This window comes from Antrostomus carolinensis, unplaced genomic scaffold, assembly GCF_000700745.2.
Source record: "Antrostomus carolinensis isolate BGI_N321 unplaced genomic scaffold, ASM70074v2 scaffold9789, whole genome shotgun sequence".
NCBI lineage: Eukaryota > Metazoa > Chordata > Aves > Caprimulgiformes > Caprimulgidae > Antrostomus > Antrostomus carolinensis.
Window position 1 is genome coordinate 5178 of NW_010340627.1, and position 16347 is coordinate 21524.

Consider the following 16347-nt stretch of genomic DNA (forward strand, 5'->3'; position numbering starts at 1 on the left):
GGCAAGTTGTGCTGAATGTGCACAGTTATACTATATTGGTATTGCTGCGATATACCTTATATCATGAAACCAAGATCTTACTAAAGTAAGACTCTAAATGATATTTCTAAATAGTATTCCTGCATGTTAGAGAAAGGCAACTTGAAACCTCAAAACACAGACTTGTACTGCATCATTTTACTTAGAGAAAATACATTAATAAATTTAATGGAATAATTGGCATGGGAAGAAAGTTTTCAGGCCCATGGTGTTGACCTGAAAGTATTTTTCGTAAAGGACTATTTATTTTAAAATGACATGATTTTGTTGAATTTCAGGTTCACAGAACAATGACACTAAAAGACAGTTTCTTCTAGAAAGGCTACTGGATGCAGTTAAACAGGTGAGAAATCCTTTACATATTTCTACAGTATACTTACTCTGAGTTGTCGATACTAGCAGGAACTGTCCTTGCCTTTTTTTATCCTCTTTACCAGACAAAGAGGAAATCTTGTCTTTCACACAGTACTATTGAGTTTTTTGTGTCTGCTAGCAAACAACTATTATGCAGTATTTGTTTAAAATCCTTGTTCTTGACAATTTATATTTGTAATATTTATCTCTATTATAAATATATACATAATATAGAATATGTATTATATATTTGTAATACTTGTATGACTGAAATAAATTGTTGTGTACTGCAAAGGCTAAATTGGTTAATATTTTACAGCTTTTTTTCTTTACACTGGGATTTTAGTGAATGGTTAAAATACAGGTAAAGATGGAATTTTATTTATGTATGTATGTATCATGCATCAACATGAAGTTCAACAAGTAGAATTTCGTAGACTGGATTCAATTTAGGAGAGCTTGGGAGGCAAAAGAATGCCTTAAAAATAAGCCAATGACATGTTTTATGAAGAACGATTCTTCTGTAATTGCAGCACTGAGCTGAACAGGAATAGTGCTTGTTTTTGTGGGTGTACATTTAAAACTGAAAAGTAGTAATTTTTACTCAAATTTATTGAAGGACTTGCAGGTGTGGTGTTCTTGCTAGCAAGAATATATTTGAACTGCAAGAGTAGCCCGTTCATGGAACGTGATGCTGTAAAGCGCTTTTTGGTTGCAGGCTATATTTGCCAGTGCTGTATTTTGTATTGCTTCCTTTTTTGTCATGACTTTGTTTCTTATATGGAAATATTTCAGAGTATCACATTTTTTAGTGTAACAAGAATTTCTTAAAATCTGTTCATTGCAGTGCCAAATACGGTTTGGAGGAAGAAAAGAAATTGCTTCAGACTCTGATAGCAGGTAAAATAGTCTAGGAAACTTTTAACATGCTTAGATTATGTATCGTAATGACATAAAACATATGGCAGAAAATACTTGACATGCTCAAAAAAACCCCATTTCATTTTGTTTATGTAAACACTGACATGGAACTCTGAATTTTTCATCTTGTTACAAATTTGACAGCTTAACAAAGACTCTTCTTCTATATGAAGTTACAAGTGTTTAAGTTGGAAAGTTTATGCTGGCAAGTTAATGATAAAGCGTTGAATTCTGAGGTCTGAACATGAGACTGGGAGATCTCACCTTCTCCAAAATTTTTTAAAATTAATGTGTATTTATTACCAATACACCTGTGTTTTGTGAAGCTTCACACTTAAGTGTCAAGTGTATTTAACCCATAGTCATTAAGAAAATTTTCATTCTTATTTTTTCTTATTCCTGACATATTTTAATCTTCACACAGAAAAAGAATAAAAACAGAAGTTGTTCCTTTTTATTAATATAAGTCAAAAAATGTAATTTGATTCTTATTAGTTACATTTGTTGTTGGATGTGGCATGTTGGTCTCTAAGGCTTTTAAGATGATGACTGGTGGACAGAAATTGCAGTGCTTTTTGTATCCTATTGAGTCTTTCTCAGAATCTGTGCTGTCGAAGATTCTCAGATAAATAAAACAGCAGTTTTAAATGCAATTATTTGTTGTCCTTTTTTCTTATGTTCTTGAAGTTTGACTCTGCCTTTTGTAGAGAAGTTAATTCTGTTGACCATTTAGAAGTGATGCATAAAATCCTCTCCAATCCCTTCCAAATTCAGTCTTTAAGAACATGTCTAAGGGTGTGGTTTCATGACATCTAGAAAGCCAGCGTAACAATTCATTGCTACTGAAGGGGTGGAGAGGGTTCATGTATCTCCTCAAGGTCCCTGACTTCAGTAGTACTCCCTTCCACCAATTTTTTAAGCAATGCCTAGTGATCATCCAGTCCCCTCTGAATTAATTTAATAAAAGAAGAAATAATGCATTTTAGTGAGTCAAATCGGTAAAACATCTGGTGAATGCCAGAGTTGCTGCAAGGAGGGGAAGATCATGCAGCTGGAAGCTATGGGAAATACAGAGGAGGAGCAAGAAGCAACAAGGGATGAGAGGGCAAACCCATCTCCTTTCAGTAGCAGCTTGTAATGCAGCTCCTGTGGATATCTGTGTGTGAAACTCCAGGCTAATGCTACTCCATGGCAGCTTAAGCCTGTCTGATGTTTGGCTACTTCTGTCATCCTGTCCTGCCCTTGGCTGTTCAGCCTACAGTGTTTTGGGGAAACAGAATTGGAGAAATAGTGGTCTGTTGAAGTAGCATGGTGGAAGAAGCTCAGTACAAAGTGCTCAGCACAGAAGGTTTGGTGGACAGAAGCTGGTGCAAGGGAGGAAGCAAGAAGGTGCAAGTGGGATGAAGGGATGGCCGTGCAGCTATAGCTGTTGGCACAGCAGCATCAACTAGAGATAGTTATTTAATCTTTACCGTTTAGTTTATGTGAGACAATGTATTGACAATGTTTGCCTTTGTAGCAGATTGTGTAAACTTGGCTAGAAGGAAGTACCTCCTATGTAGAGCAAATTTTCTGGACCTAAAACTTCTGCTTTGTTGCTCAGTTTGCTTCAGCAACTGCTTTGCTGCAGTTGTTTAATAATTTAAATTATGACCTTTAGTATTTGTTTTCTGATAAATAGTGAGAGTTAGGATTCCAAAGATATAATGCTGGCTGAATTTTACTTATAAATATTTTCCTTAGAATTCAGTAGACATGCTGAATAATTGATTATAGCTAGGCAGTTTCAGTATTTTAAAAAGGAATTGGAAATTACATTAACCTTTTTTTCCCCTAAATTCCATGCTATTTGAGGTTGTTACTATACTAACTATTGTGAGATAACTTTGAAAATGAGGCTAGTATGAGAATTTAGATCAAAATCCAGTAAAATCCATGATTCTCTGAATTTTGTTCTCCCAGTGTTTTTTTTTTTGTCTTTGAGATTTTAATTGTTCAGAGTTCTACTATGTCTACCTACACTAGACTTCTTCATGTTTTTCTGTATTTGCTTATTTAACGTACCCTTGTGTTGCTACCTAATAAATACACTGTGTATGTTGGGCATTGTAGAATACCTGATTTAAAAAAAAAAAAAAATATTTTGTTTTACTAGTGCTAAATTTTCCTGTAAAATATTGCAGAGTTTTCTTGCTTTGATTCTCAGTGCAGATGGATTTTTTAATAATATGAGCTCTTTTACAGAACCTAGTTTCTGTTATGCTTTTTCTGAATTGGAAAAGTCAAGTAGATTTTTTTTTTTAATTCCCCCCAGGCGGTCATGCATCTGCTGGAATTTCTGTTTTTAAACAGCAGCTGTCTTTTTGCCAAAAATTAATCACAACTGCTCCACAATCATCTTGAGTATTGTTTGGATTAAAATTCTACTTTATTAGTAAAGTTTTCCTAACAAAGTAAAGTTTTCTTAACATAGATGTAGTAGAAAGTATTATGTGTTAAAAACTCTTCTGTCCAGGGCAGTTATGGTAGATATGCCTTTTTTTCTGTCAGTGCTTCCCCTGAGATCTTGTGGGTTTTTTGTGACCCTGACTAGAACTCTCTACTTCTGGAATGCCTGGGCAGAGTCCTAAGCCACTTTGTCAACTGTTTTTATGTATTTGCTTGAACTTAGTTAAAGTATCTGTCCTTCCTTTTAGTAATCAGCTTTAGCAGCCAGATGACCATTCTATGACAGCTTTCTTAAAAACTTAAGTTTTATTTATTTAATGGCAAAAATAAAACTTAGAGAAAATAAGATTTCAAACAAATAGATGGCATTTATGTCTGCTATACCTTAAGCTTTACTATTCCCTTTAAGTTACAATAATATTCCTTTCTTTGTCAGGCTGAATTTTAAAACTTTGATGGTTTTACGATGTTTCTACCTGTGTGAAAATCGATGTATTAACTAGGTTATGTTTAAAAATCAGGAAATGTCTAAATAGTATTGTAGAGAACAACATCAAAACCTGAAGATTCAACACATCTTATTCTTATTTTCCGATGCCTAGGATTTCTGAAGAGCATTAAAATGTGTGTTTGTTTTCCTAGGCTTGAATTATAGTGCACTATTGCAAATTAACAAAATTGACTCTTAATTGAGTAGGAAGTTATAGCGTATTTTCAGAAAATAATTAATTATATGTGTAATACAAAGTATATTTATGAAAGTGTAATTGCATTACATTAAAAGTAGGTAATCTGAAGCTGAAATAACATGACTAATAACTCCTATAGCACATGGGGATGATTTCTCAAATTAATTGCCAATTCTTCTGAGTGTAATTTGTGCCCCAGCTTTGAATAGTCATGATGAGACTGTTAGTAGGTTATACTGTTTGAAAAAAATGATGTTACAAGGGTCTTTCACTTCCTACAAGATAATGGTTCAACTTTACATTCTCTGTTTGGAGACTTGGAATAAACCTGCTCTCTAGAAATGTGGTTGCTTGTTCTTTTCACATGATTTCTTTAAAAATTCTGTTGCAGAGTCACTTGTTTGTGTGCTCAGTTTGAAGCTGTGTTACAGCATGGTCTGAGGAGGAGCCGAGGATTAGCATTGACAGCAGCAGCAATCAAACAGGCAGCAGGTTTCTCCAGTAAAACTGAAACAGGTAATTTGTTAATTGTAATTCTATTCTAAACAGTTGATAAGTGCAAGCAAGTGATATAATTTCTAATGGAAGTTTTAAGTAATGCACCACCACACTGCAGACTGTAGCATACTTAATATTTGTACTGTCATCAAGCAGTCAGAATGGTTGTTGCTCTCTTAATCTAGTTTAATTTTCATACCAAGTTTCTGTAGAAATTTTGATGTCTGTAAATCTGCACTTCTGTCATGAATAGTATAATTGGCAAATTTTTTTGAACTCTAGTAGGGATAAACATTGTGTAATTGTCGTTAATTTTTTACTACACTTTTTTACTGTAATTGTTGTTAATTTTTTACTTCAACATTTTAATTCATAACCCTATCTTACTGTGTTCTTAACTGCTGTATTCTATAGCGTCAGATATGTTTAACTTCCAAGTATTAGTATAATTTTAAAAACAAATCTTACATTACTTGTATTGGTTGGTTGGTTGGTTGGGTTGCTTTTTATTTGTTTCTCCACGTTAAAAAAAAAAAAAAAAGATTCCTTTATTTTTGTTGCCTTCTCTTCACCTTGAAGTTTCCCTGGTTCTTTTATCAAAAGTATATGAAGGTGTTAATCAGTTTTGTTATGAAGTTTGACGTATAATATCTTTTTTCTTAAAAAGAGTATACAGAATATAAAGAAGTTTCTTTTTGGCTTTTGAAACTCTGTCAAGTGTGACATGTAACATCTAGTGAGGTTTTGGTTGTTTTTTTTTTGTTTGTTTGTTTGGGTTTTTTACATTCAGCAGTACTAGAATTGTTAATACATTTTGATCTCCAGCCATAACTTCCAGTTACACCAGACAACTGCATATAAGAGATGTTACATTAGCACAAAATCTGTAGTTTGCTGTAATGGTTGTTTTAAATTGCTGTAACAATGGACTTGTTTCCTGTGGATGATAGTGTGAAATGTTGGGTCCTGTGTGCTGACTTTCCTGCTCATGGGTTAGAGCCTCCAGACTTTGCTTTTTTGAGTAACTAAAACAGCTGTGCTTTTAGAGAAGTTGGCAAGTCTCCCATGTTTGCCTTTTTTACTTAGTGATGGGCAGGAGTGGACACTTTGCAGACTCTAAATGAAGAAGTAAGAAAAATTCAGCTGAATCTTTACAGATTTTTTGGCTTTTCTGTATGCTTCTTTCTCCCTTGTGTGTGTTTGTAATTGGGGATTAGATACTCTGTGGTCTCTTTCAGACTCTAGGTAGTTTCCATCTCTTTAATGGGTAGTGATTTGGTTACCTGCTTTTTATCTCCCCAGCTTGCAATTGAGAGTCCCATGCTTTGGTGCAGAGAATGTTCTCCCATTACACTCTCTCTGATTTATGCAAAGCGTGTCTTTAAATTTGAAGATGTGGTGTATAATTCTTATGATTTCTCTTGTGTCTGTTAGTAACATCAAGGGTGTATGAAACTTTTAATCCTATCTGGTCTGATGTACAAAGGTGCATCTCTGGTACTTGGGCATTTAGTAACAATTTAGCTATATGTTGGTGTATACGTGTGTCTTACTTGGGGACTTGTCAGTGAGATGATGCGGTGGAAGATGAGAAAGTCAGAAAGTTATCTGTGGTTGGGGAATGGAAGAAGGAGGAAAATATAATTTCTACTCCTTAAGAAGCGTGAACAATGTATGGAAATTAAAGAACAAAAATGTGGCTGCTTTGCAGCACATTGAATGCTGTACAGTGACTGAGAAGCTGTTTTTTTTTTTAATGGAAATGACTGGATTCCACTGCATAAATCTTTGTGAATTGCAGTGGTTTGTTTTTTATTTTTTCTGAAAGCAGGTGCAAAGTACCTCTATATTTTTCTCACTTTCAGGCAAATGAGTCTGGTATGATTTATATTCCATTCTGTGTAACATAATCACAGGTGTCATCTTTTTCTTTAACATAGTGGCATACTGCTGTTTAGGCTATACATTTAGGCTTTGACAATTGAAAAGTAAAATTGCTCAGCAGTGGTTTTTATTTGAAATTTACAGATGCTTCATGACAAACTGTACCTTCAAATGGCTGTAAACAATATAACATCATTTCGCATCCAAGAGCTTCAGTGTTTTACTTTGTTTTTTCTTAAATGAAAATAAAAGTTTTAAATAAAAATTCTAGTAGTAGTTCTTTGGAACTATGACTATAAAATCCTGTATTTGGCTTTCAGCAGGGATTAATAAAAAACCCCCATACCCTCAAATGAGCATATTTCACCAAAAGAAGTCATAAGCGGTAGTGAAAACCTGTTCAAAATCTGACTGCATGCTCTTTATTTAGCAGAGAGAAAGAGAAGCATCATGGATGGCCTTTTCTTAAAAGTCTTACTACATTAAAAAAGATTTAGAAAAGTGATAAGCAAGAAGTGGCAGGATCAGGCTGTTTTCTCTCATGTGAATTTTTTTCTGTGTCTTTAAGGGAATTTTTTACTGCTTTATGCTGCCTACATTGAGATTATAATCAAAAGCCAGCATAATGTTTAAGGTGATAGTGCACCATTCACTTGTACAATAGAATTGTTTTCCCTTTTTTGTTAACTTAAAAAAAATGTTGAGCAAAGACATTCATTGAACTGTCAAAAGGAGTGCTTACACATCTTCCTTGAGAGGTTGATGTTTTAATTTTTTTTGTAATGTTTGAGTTTCTCAGATTTTTTTTCTCTTAAAAATATCCTATTTGCCTTAAATTCAGTCTCTTAATATGTTACTAATGGTATAGATTAAAAAAATCAAAGCCACATGAACGTTAATGTTTTATATTAAGATACTTTCAATCAGTATGTATTTGATGCAACATTAATGACTAATGATTGCTGAACAGTATCATATAGTTAAGGATTAAAAAGTCTTACAGATGAGTTATCTGATGTTTAGTTGTAATAAATATGTCCTTAAAATATGTTCTTATTCAGTTAAGAAACAGAAATATGTAAAATACCAAGTGTTTTATTGTACATTTACATTTACTGATGTAGATTTTTTGTTACCTTCAATTGAGAAATTTGAGGCAACTGCAAAAAAACCTTTTTATCAATATTTGGGGACAGGGCAAGGAAAGTATTTTAGTGGAAAGGGGTTTTGTTGCTTTTCAAATGTAATGCTTTTTAATTTATTTTTTTTATTTTTTTTTTTTTTCCTTAAAGTAACATGATTTTGTCATTTGCATGTCTGCAAATTCTGGAGCTACCCATTCCTTTCAACCTCGCTTCTAACATTTCCCAACCAGCAGTAAGATGGAGTTCTAAAGCATTTTTTGCCTTTGCATAATATATTCCCAGCTGAATTTGTGAACCTGTTCTATGGATGAAATACTAGCTTAAATGTGCTTTTAAATGTGAATTCTTTTTACAAATGTAAGATAGAATCCTTTAATGTGTGTGTTTGGCTTTTTCAGTGAAGTGAAAAGTTCGAAGTGCTTAAATAGTCCAAGTTCTGTAGAAATAAATAACCTATTTAACTGGATAGTTATACAAAGATAGTAAATGATTCACCTTTGTTCAAAGTTATATACCATTACCTGCTTGTTTTATGAAATTGCATGATAAATGCATTCAGATATGAGTTTAGCTTTTTTTATCTTTTTAAATTCCAGAGCCAGTGTTTTGGTACTATGTGAAAGAAGTTCTGAATAAACATGAACTGCAGCGCTTTTACTCTCTGAAGACAATTACTACAGATATTGGCAGAGGCAGGGCTTGGTTGCGCTGTGCATTAAATGAACATTCTCTGGAAAGATATGTTCATATGCTGCTTGCAGATAAGAATCGACTCAGGTACTGTATTTTATATCTTTGTAATGCAGGAAATGTATTGACAAATGAACTACTGAGATTAAAAAAACCAACCAAATATTAATTGCTATGCTAGTGAAGCCACTTAACCTCATCCTTTCGTTTTGTTCATTTTTGAAATTTTGGCAGCCGTTAAGATAGTGACTTGTGCCTATATCAACATGCGGCCTGAAACTGGCTTCATTCTAGCATGTGAGAATATATGATTGTGTCCTCATCCTCATTTCTATCATCTTTCCTAACTCCCTTCCCTGTTCTTTCAACAATTTTCCTCACTTAGACCTTGACACCATGGTTTGAGGCTGCTCCTCTTACCCAATTAAAATAGTACACAATTGCTGCCTTGATCTTATCAATTCATCAGTGGTAAGTGCCTGTTGTCTTTTGGAGATGCTCATCCTGTAATTGAAAAGTTCCACCAGTTGAGCATTGCATAGCTACTACTGCAGGTCACTTGGAAGTAGTTTTGTACAAGTTTGTGAACCTTCTTGTTACAGAGTCACTGAGAATAACTTACTGTGCATTGTGAAATCCTAAGGTACTTCAGATGTGCAAAATGCACTTAAGTTCATACTTAACTGAGTCCTACTTTTTCCTCATATGTCTTCAGCTCCTTTTCTTTTTGGAAATTTGGGGCATTTTCTTTTTTTATCAATAATGGTTAAGCTTGTTCAAGTCCAGCGGAGTCAGCAAAAAGGCTCTCTTGCCATTTGCATCTATTAATGGATGCACTGGATAAGATCATTACCAGAACTAAGCTTGTTAGTACTTCCTTTTAGTTTTAAGTCTCTTCCAATCCTCTGTAGCTTTATTGCAAGACAGATTTTGGTATGAAATCAAATAAAGAAGAACAAAACAACAAAGGAAAAAAAAATCTGACAACTGTGGTGAGGAAATTAGTGACTTGGATTGCTGTCATTAATTACTCTCATGCTTGTAGCAATACTTGCGCAGTGTCAAGATTATCAGCACTCTCTGCATTGTACATGAAATATTATTTTTAAAAATACTTTTTCCAGAATATTTAAGATTTAATTGTCATCCAAATTAAAATGGGATTTACAGAATTAGCTTACCTCCCCAATTCTTATCTGTTTTGGAAACTTTTATATGAATCTGTCAAAATTGTTTAATATAAGTTGAGGGTTTTCTTGCTATCTGTTTTTATGTTTAGTTAATTGAATAATTGAATACTGATAGTAAAAATGCAGCATCCCGCTACTAAAAAGAACCAAATATAGAACAACTGAATTAATGTGTTCACAGTGAAATTTGTGTTAACTTCCCCCCCCCCCTTACATCCAAATTCTTAGTTGACTATTTGGGGTAATATTGGGGTAATTGATGTAGTTTTGGATACGGAAACAGATCACAGAATCATAGAATAATAGAATGATTTGGGTTAGAAGGGGCCTTTAAAGATTGTCTAGTTCAGCCCCCCTGCCATGGGCAGGGACATCTTTCACTAGGTCAGGTTGCTCAAGATGAAGTGGATCTTTTTGTTTGTAAAAATGCTTTCTAATATTTTATAAAATAGCTTGGTAATTATGGTCAGCTATAGTTATTTAAAAACTTATATATGCAGTATAGCAATAGATGTAGAGAAGTATTGTGACTGCTAATGTACTATGAACCTCCTTGACCCGAGTGGCATTTTCCCATTAAAAAAAAAAGCAGAGCTAAAACTGAAGATAAAATACTATTTAGCATGTCTGTCATAACTGTTCAGACAGTTCTGTATATTTCAGGGCTTCAGGGAGTTAGTATGACATGGATCCACTGGTGTACTCATACTTGTTTTTCAGAGTTTTCATGTCTTTTAGAAGTAGAATGTATGTTAATATAGGACTACATGTTTTTTTTCTTTTTTTTTCTCTCAAATTATAGTGTCTTCTATGAAGACTGGTCTTTTATGATGGATGAAGAACGTTCTAGTATGATCCCTACGATGGCAGCTGGTAAGACTTTCTCTTAAATGCTACTGTTCTTGAAAAACTATTTAATTTGGGGATGTTACATCTATTTCTGGTTGCGAGGAGCTTCTCTAACACACTTTTTGCTTATGTGGAGAATGCGTGTCAGGTGTACATTCAGGGTGAATAGTCCAGGTGTTATGCCAGTTTATGCTATGAATTGAAGAACTGTTAAAACACTAGATCAACTTCCTACAGTTGAAAAGTCTTTCACATAACTTTTCTAACTCTTCATTAGTCAAGGCTAGCTTTATTTTTTTTTAAAACTAGCTCAATTTAGAGAAAACAAAATGGGTTATTCCTGACTAGAATAGAGCAGTGATAGACTTTTATGGTAAGACCCAAATTATAGGTAAATACATGGAAGGAGAGTAGGAGTAAGGAATGATAACAGATAATTTACTTTTATGGAGTTTGACCACGGAAGCGATGTATTATTACCTTTTCTATTGTCACATGCTTCATTCTGCAAAATAGGGTTCACAGGAGTTTTGGGGTTTTTTTTTAATAGAATATAGGACCCAACAAATATTAAAGTTGCAGTGAAATGGGTTTAAATACAAGGTTATAAATAAATGAGTTCACAGTACTTACTGCTTATTTAATGTGCAGCCGAACAGCCATCAAGATGAGTATCATCTAAATAAGAATGAAAGAAGAATTCATGCATGGAGACCTGTGGGAAATTTTGTGGGGAAAATGTTTTGCATGTCGTAGCTTTGTTAATCCTTAGGTTCTATCTTCATAACTTTTGTATGAAGTATATAGCAGATTTTTGTTTTGTTTTGTTCCCCCCTTTCTTTTATCTGAAGGTCTGAACTCCATTCTTTTTGCAATCAACATTGATAATAAGGATTTAAATGGACAGAGCAAATGCACACCTACCGTGTCTGATTTGTTAAAGGAATCAACACAAAATGTAACCTCATTGTTGAAAGAATCCACTCAGGGTGTTAGCAGCCTTCTTAGAGAGATAACTGCATCATCTGCTGTCTCGATTCTAATAAAACCTGATCAAGACACTGACCCACTTCCTGTTCTTTCAAAGAATGTAACCACTGGTAAGCATTTTTGCAATGTTAGTATCATTCAGAAACTTAGAGAGTATTCAAGTGTGTTTAAGTAACTTTTTCAATTAAGTTTAATGCTCTATATGGAACAAAAACCTCAAAAATAAGCAATGCAGATACAAACCAGTTGAGTGAAATAAAAGGTATGACGTTTTTTACAAATACTGGTGTGAATACTGGATGATAAATGTGTATTTTAGCTTTCTTGTTTTACTGTGAGAGGGAAGCTAAACTGTCTTATTGGTAAAGTGCTTTGCTTGCGACCTGAGTTTCAGTTTCTTATTCGTAAGATTATGCCTTCCAGTTTCTGATGTAATGATTTTAATATATTTTCTTTTGGCATTTTCAGTCAGAAATACACTACCATGTATTTGTTATTGTATATCACATAAAAATTATACCTTGTAATCTTCAAGCAGTGCCTCTGTTTACAGTCTGAATTCCTATATGAAGTAGGTAATTATGAAATTGAAAATTTACTCATACACTCTTTTTTACCTTTAAATGTGTTAGTGTTGCAATGAGTTTGTAGGGTATTAGTTACAAAGACCTAAAGTCTTAATCTCCTATAATTTGAAATTAATCAAGCAAAATGTGATATTCATGACACTCATTCATCTTCAGTTCCAAAAGTAGCAAAAGAATATTTTATCATTTTTATTTCCAGAAGATGAGCTGAAAGAATGCTTTGCTTGGTAAAGATACACAACTGTAGGAAGATTCTGAGATTTATTTATTTTTCAATTAAGAAACTAAGTTTGAGTTTAGACTTTAAATTGTTTAGGGTATGGGAAAAAGAGAAAAAAACCCCACATGTGAATGTTCTCTGATAGGAATACCAGTTGAGATGAAATCTATTTGTTATTGGCATTTAAAATCACATTGTCTCAAAAGACACAAACAAACTTGTGTTAAAGCTTTTGTTGTTTAGCTCAAGTGTATGGAAAGATAATGAAATGCATTGTATATCATTTAGTAAATGAATTCTTTTAAGAAAAAAACAAGTGTATTACATTGTTTCTCTTTTCTAAACTATGGAAACTTTTATGTCGCTACTAGATTTGAAATATAAAAAAGATCGAAAAAAGAAGAAGAGAATAACAAATATAATCTCATTTGATGAAGAGGAAGATGAGCAAAATTTGGGGGATGCCACAAAGGCTGTGATTACAGGAGAAAGTTCAGAGGAGAGTGTAGACAGATCTTCAGTTTTTGCTTTACCCTCATGTGAAAGCACTCTCGGAAAAAATTTGAATGGGAATGAAAGTAATAATTCATGGAAGAATTCAGTGTTCCTGAATGGAGAGTATGAATACCAGAAACTAGATGTGAAGAGCATTGATGATGAAGATGCAGATGAGGATGAGCTATATGGAAAAACATTAGGAAATAAAGGCACAGAAGGTGAAACTGAATCTTCTGAAAGGTAAGTAATGTTGCAGGAGCCAGTGGCAAATTTTTCATGCTTCCCCCCCACCCCTTCTTCCCTCGCTGCCTTCCTTCATGGGTACAGCAAATTTATGCAAATAACTGAACTACATGTTTCCTCTTCCTCCCCCTCCTTCTCTTCCCCCCTCCCCCTTTTTTTAAAAAAAATTTCCATTGTTTAAAATATTTGGGCCACTGTGACAATATTTTGTTTCTAAGTTTCACTGAAAACCAGAATTTCAATATTTCAGGCTACTTCTTGAAGTTCTCAGTTGTTGAAATAGTTCTATGAAATATCCAGGCTATTATTCTGGCCTGTTTCAAGTTTCTTTATTCTCAGTATCATATCAACTCTATATTGGCTTCACAGTAAAACCACATGTTTTAGACAGAGGGATCCAGCTATCGTCAGAGTAGACGAGACAGGTTAAACAAGACAGGACAAAACTGGGAGAAAAGGAATAATTTTAGATACTAATATGCTCTCTTTATTTTTAACACAGAAATCCCTTTGGAGAAAAAGAGTCAAGTACTGCTTGTCTCGTCTGCTTTGGCATGGTCTGATCTTTAATGAATTTATATATGTCTGAACCAAGAAACTGGCAGGCAGATTGAAATAAAATTTTTTCTTGCAGTGGTATCTCGAAAGAAATAGAAGCATTTTGAACATGAAAATTGGCTATATAAATAGGTTGTTCTGTTTGTTTTAAATCTAGGCCTCGTGAAATAGGCACATGCAATTCTCAGATATGCAGTTGGAGTCCTCTGCAGGTCCTGAATGATGACTCAGATGTTCTATTTCCTGTCAGTGCCGTTGGCTCTTACTCCCAAACAGGTAAGTATTCTAATTTACCAAATTCCAGCAAACTTCATGACAGAATTTCTAACATGGGACAATGGTAGCAAGTAATTGAGTTGTAAGCACATAGGAGATATTGCACAACTGGGATGTGAGGTTCAAGTAAAATTTATTCTAGATCTGAATCAGAGTTCTCAATTTGAGTAGTCTTACACTTAGCTCATATAGAAGATATTTAGTTGAAAGGAATTTATCAGTGTCAAAATAAACCAGAATTTTATTGGGATTAAGATGTGGTCTTTTATTAATGTCTAGGATGGTTGAATAGAAAGTATCCTTATTTGTTTTCTAGATGTCACATACCCGGAAAAAGCTGCAAGTATGTTTGAGAATTTGAATTCATATTAATCTTGTGAGATTGGAGAAACTATCAAATATTGGATGCAGTTCAATAGAAGCTGTTGTTTGTTTATATACAGGATGAGGAATGATTGACTAGGAAATACTTTAGAAAAGGAAATGAGTATCATAGAATAGTTTGGATTGGAAAGGATCTTCAAAGATCATCTAGTCCAACCCCACTGCCATGGGCAGGGACATCTTTCACTAGATCAGGTTTCTCAAAGGCCTGACCAGCCTGACCTTGAGCACTTCCAGTAATGGGATATCCACAACTTGTCTGGGCAAGCTGTTCCAGTGTCTCACCACCCTAATTGTGAAAAAAATTTCTTCCTTATATCCAATATAAATCTACCCTCTTCAGTTTTAAAAGCATTGCCCCTTGTCCTGTCACTGCACGCTGTTGTAGACAGTGTCTTTCTTATAAGCCTTCTTTATACCGAAAGGCCGCAATAAGGTCTCTCTGGAGCCTTCACTTCTGCAAGCTGAGCAATATCAACTCACTCAGCCTTTCTTCAAAGGAGAGGTCTTCCAGCCCTCTGATCGCTTTTGTGGCCCTCCTGTGGACCCGCTCTTAACAGGTCCATGCCTTTCTTCTGCTGTGGACTCCAGAGCTGCATGCAGTACTCCAGGTGGGGTCTCATGAAAGCAAAGTAGAAGAGAATCACCTCCCCCAACCTGTTTGCCGTGCTTTGTTTTATGCAGCCCAGGATAAGATTTGCTTTCTGGGCTGCAACTACCCATTGCTGGCTCATACCTCATTTTTCATCTGCCAGTATTGTCAAGTCATTTTCTGCAGGAGTGAGTCACAGGTTGATAGTGAATTAGCAGATTAGCAGTGCCGTGCTTCAGTAAAAGTGCACTTCATACAAACAAGCATAAATGAAAGTGTAATTTGTAAATTTATGCTCAGTTGGCTCTGATGTGGCCCCAGCTGCAGTATTATATGCAGTTGGGGTACTGCAGTTCAAGAATGGTGTGGAGATGTTGAAACAAGCAATGAAAATGGTCAGGGTTATGGAAAAGAAGACTTTGTGCTTTTTCAGTATCTGTATTGGTACCAAAAACAAACAAACAAAAATTCCACCACCCCCAGCCTCTCCACTCACTCCCCCACCCCCACTGCCCCAATTTAATATTTTGCTAGCTGTTTATAAAACATGGCTTTTAGAAAACTTTGGATATGTGTGCACATTTCAGTGACCACATAAAAACTTCTCAGTGGCATTCAAATAATATTTGTTTTAATTTAAAATATTTCATGTTTTTTGCATGTACATTATATGTGCCAGGAGTTTAAATGGACCGTTAATTGGAGGCCTGTGAAAAAGTGTAATTCAGTTCTATAGGTTCAGTGCTAAAAATAATATGAATTGTAAAATAATGCTGTACTGCCCTCTGCTGTATTTTAAGACATGTACTTAGAAATGCTGGTGGTTAAAAAAAAAAAAAAAGAAAGTACATCTTATTTTTTTTTTTCCCTTGTGCTCCCACATTTTTCAATTTATGAAGGAATAGATTTAGAAAACATTATGCAGTGTGTGGCATAGTGTTCTCTTATATCACTTTATACAGAAACTGCTAGAAAGGGTGTAGATTTGTAAGTGTTTAGTAAGGGCAAATTGACATCTGGAATACAAGTAAACGTTCCTTTTTAAGGGAGGAGGGAGTGGAATGGGAGCTTGCAGTTGAGCTGTGGGAGTTAGTAGCCAGTCAGATGTCACAAGGCATCAGGAACTAGAGCTGAGGGTTTGTAGCTGAAATCAAAAGCCAGGAGACAAAGCCAGGACTTAGTACTGGTGATGGATTACCAGAGAGAACAACAGTACATGTAACAGAGGCTTACTTTTGTTAAGGAGATACCAAAGACGCTTTTTTCATCCTGCTTCATCTCAGAACTGTTTT

The 16347-nt window shown here is 34.6% G+C and overlaps 1 protein-coding gene across 1 annotated transcript in view; it reads left to right on the plus strand.

Moving 5' to 3' along the window:
• Nucleotides 1-313: 313 nt before the first annotated feature.
• Nucleotides 314-16347, plus strand: part of SNX29 (sorting nexin 29) — a gene marked incomplete at both ends in the record, with an annotated part of 72977 nt that continues 56943 nt past the window's right edge. Inside the window, 8 exons of the mRNA XM_029087035.1 lie at nt 314-382; nt 1241-1293; nt 4843-4967; nt 8575-8755; nt 10661-10731; nt 11559-11807; nt 12876-13242; nt 13961-14079. Of these exons, the coding sequence (XP_028942868.1) occupies nt 314-382; nt 1241-1293; nt 4843-4967; nt 8575-8755; nt 10661-10731; nt 11559-11807; nt 12876-13242; nt 13961-14079 (1234 nt within the window). The remainder of the gene's footprint in view (nt 383-1240; nt 1294-4842; nt 4968-8574; nt 8756-10660; nt 10732-11558; nt 11808-12875; nt 13243-13960; nt 14080-16347) is intronic.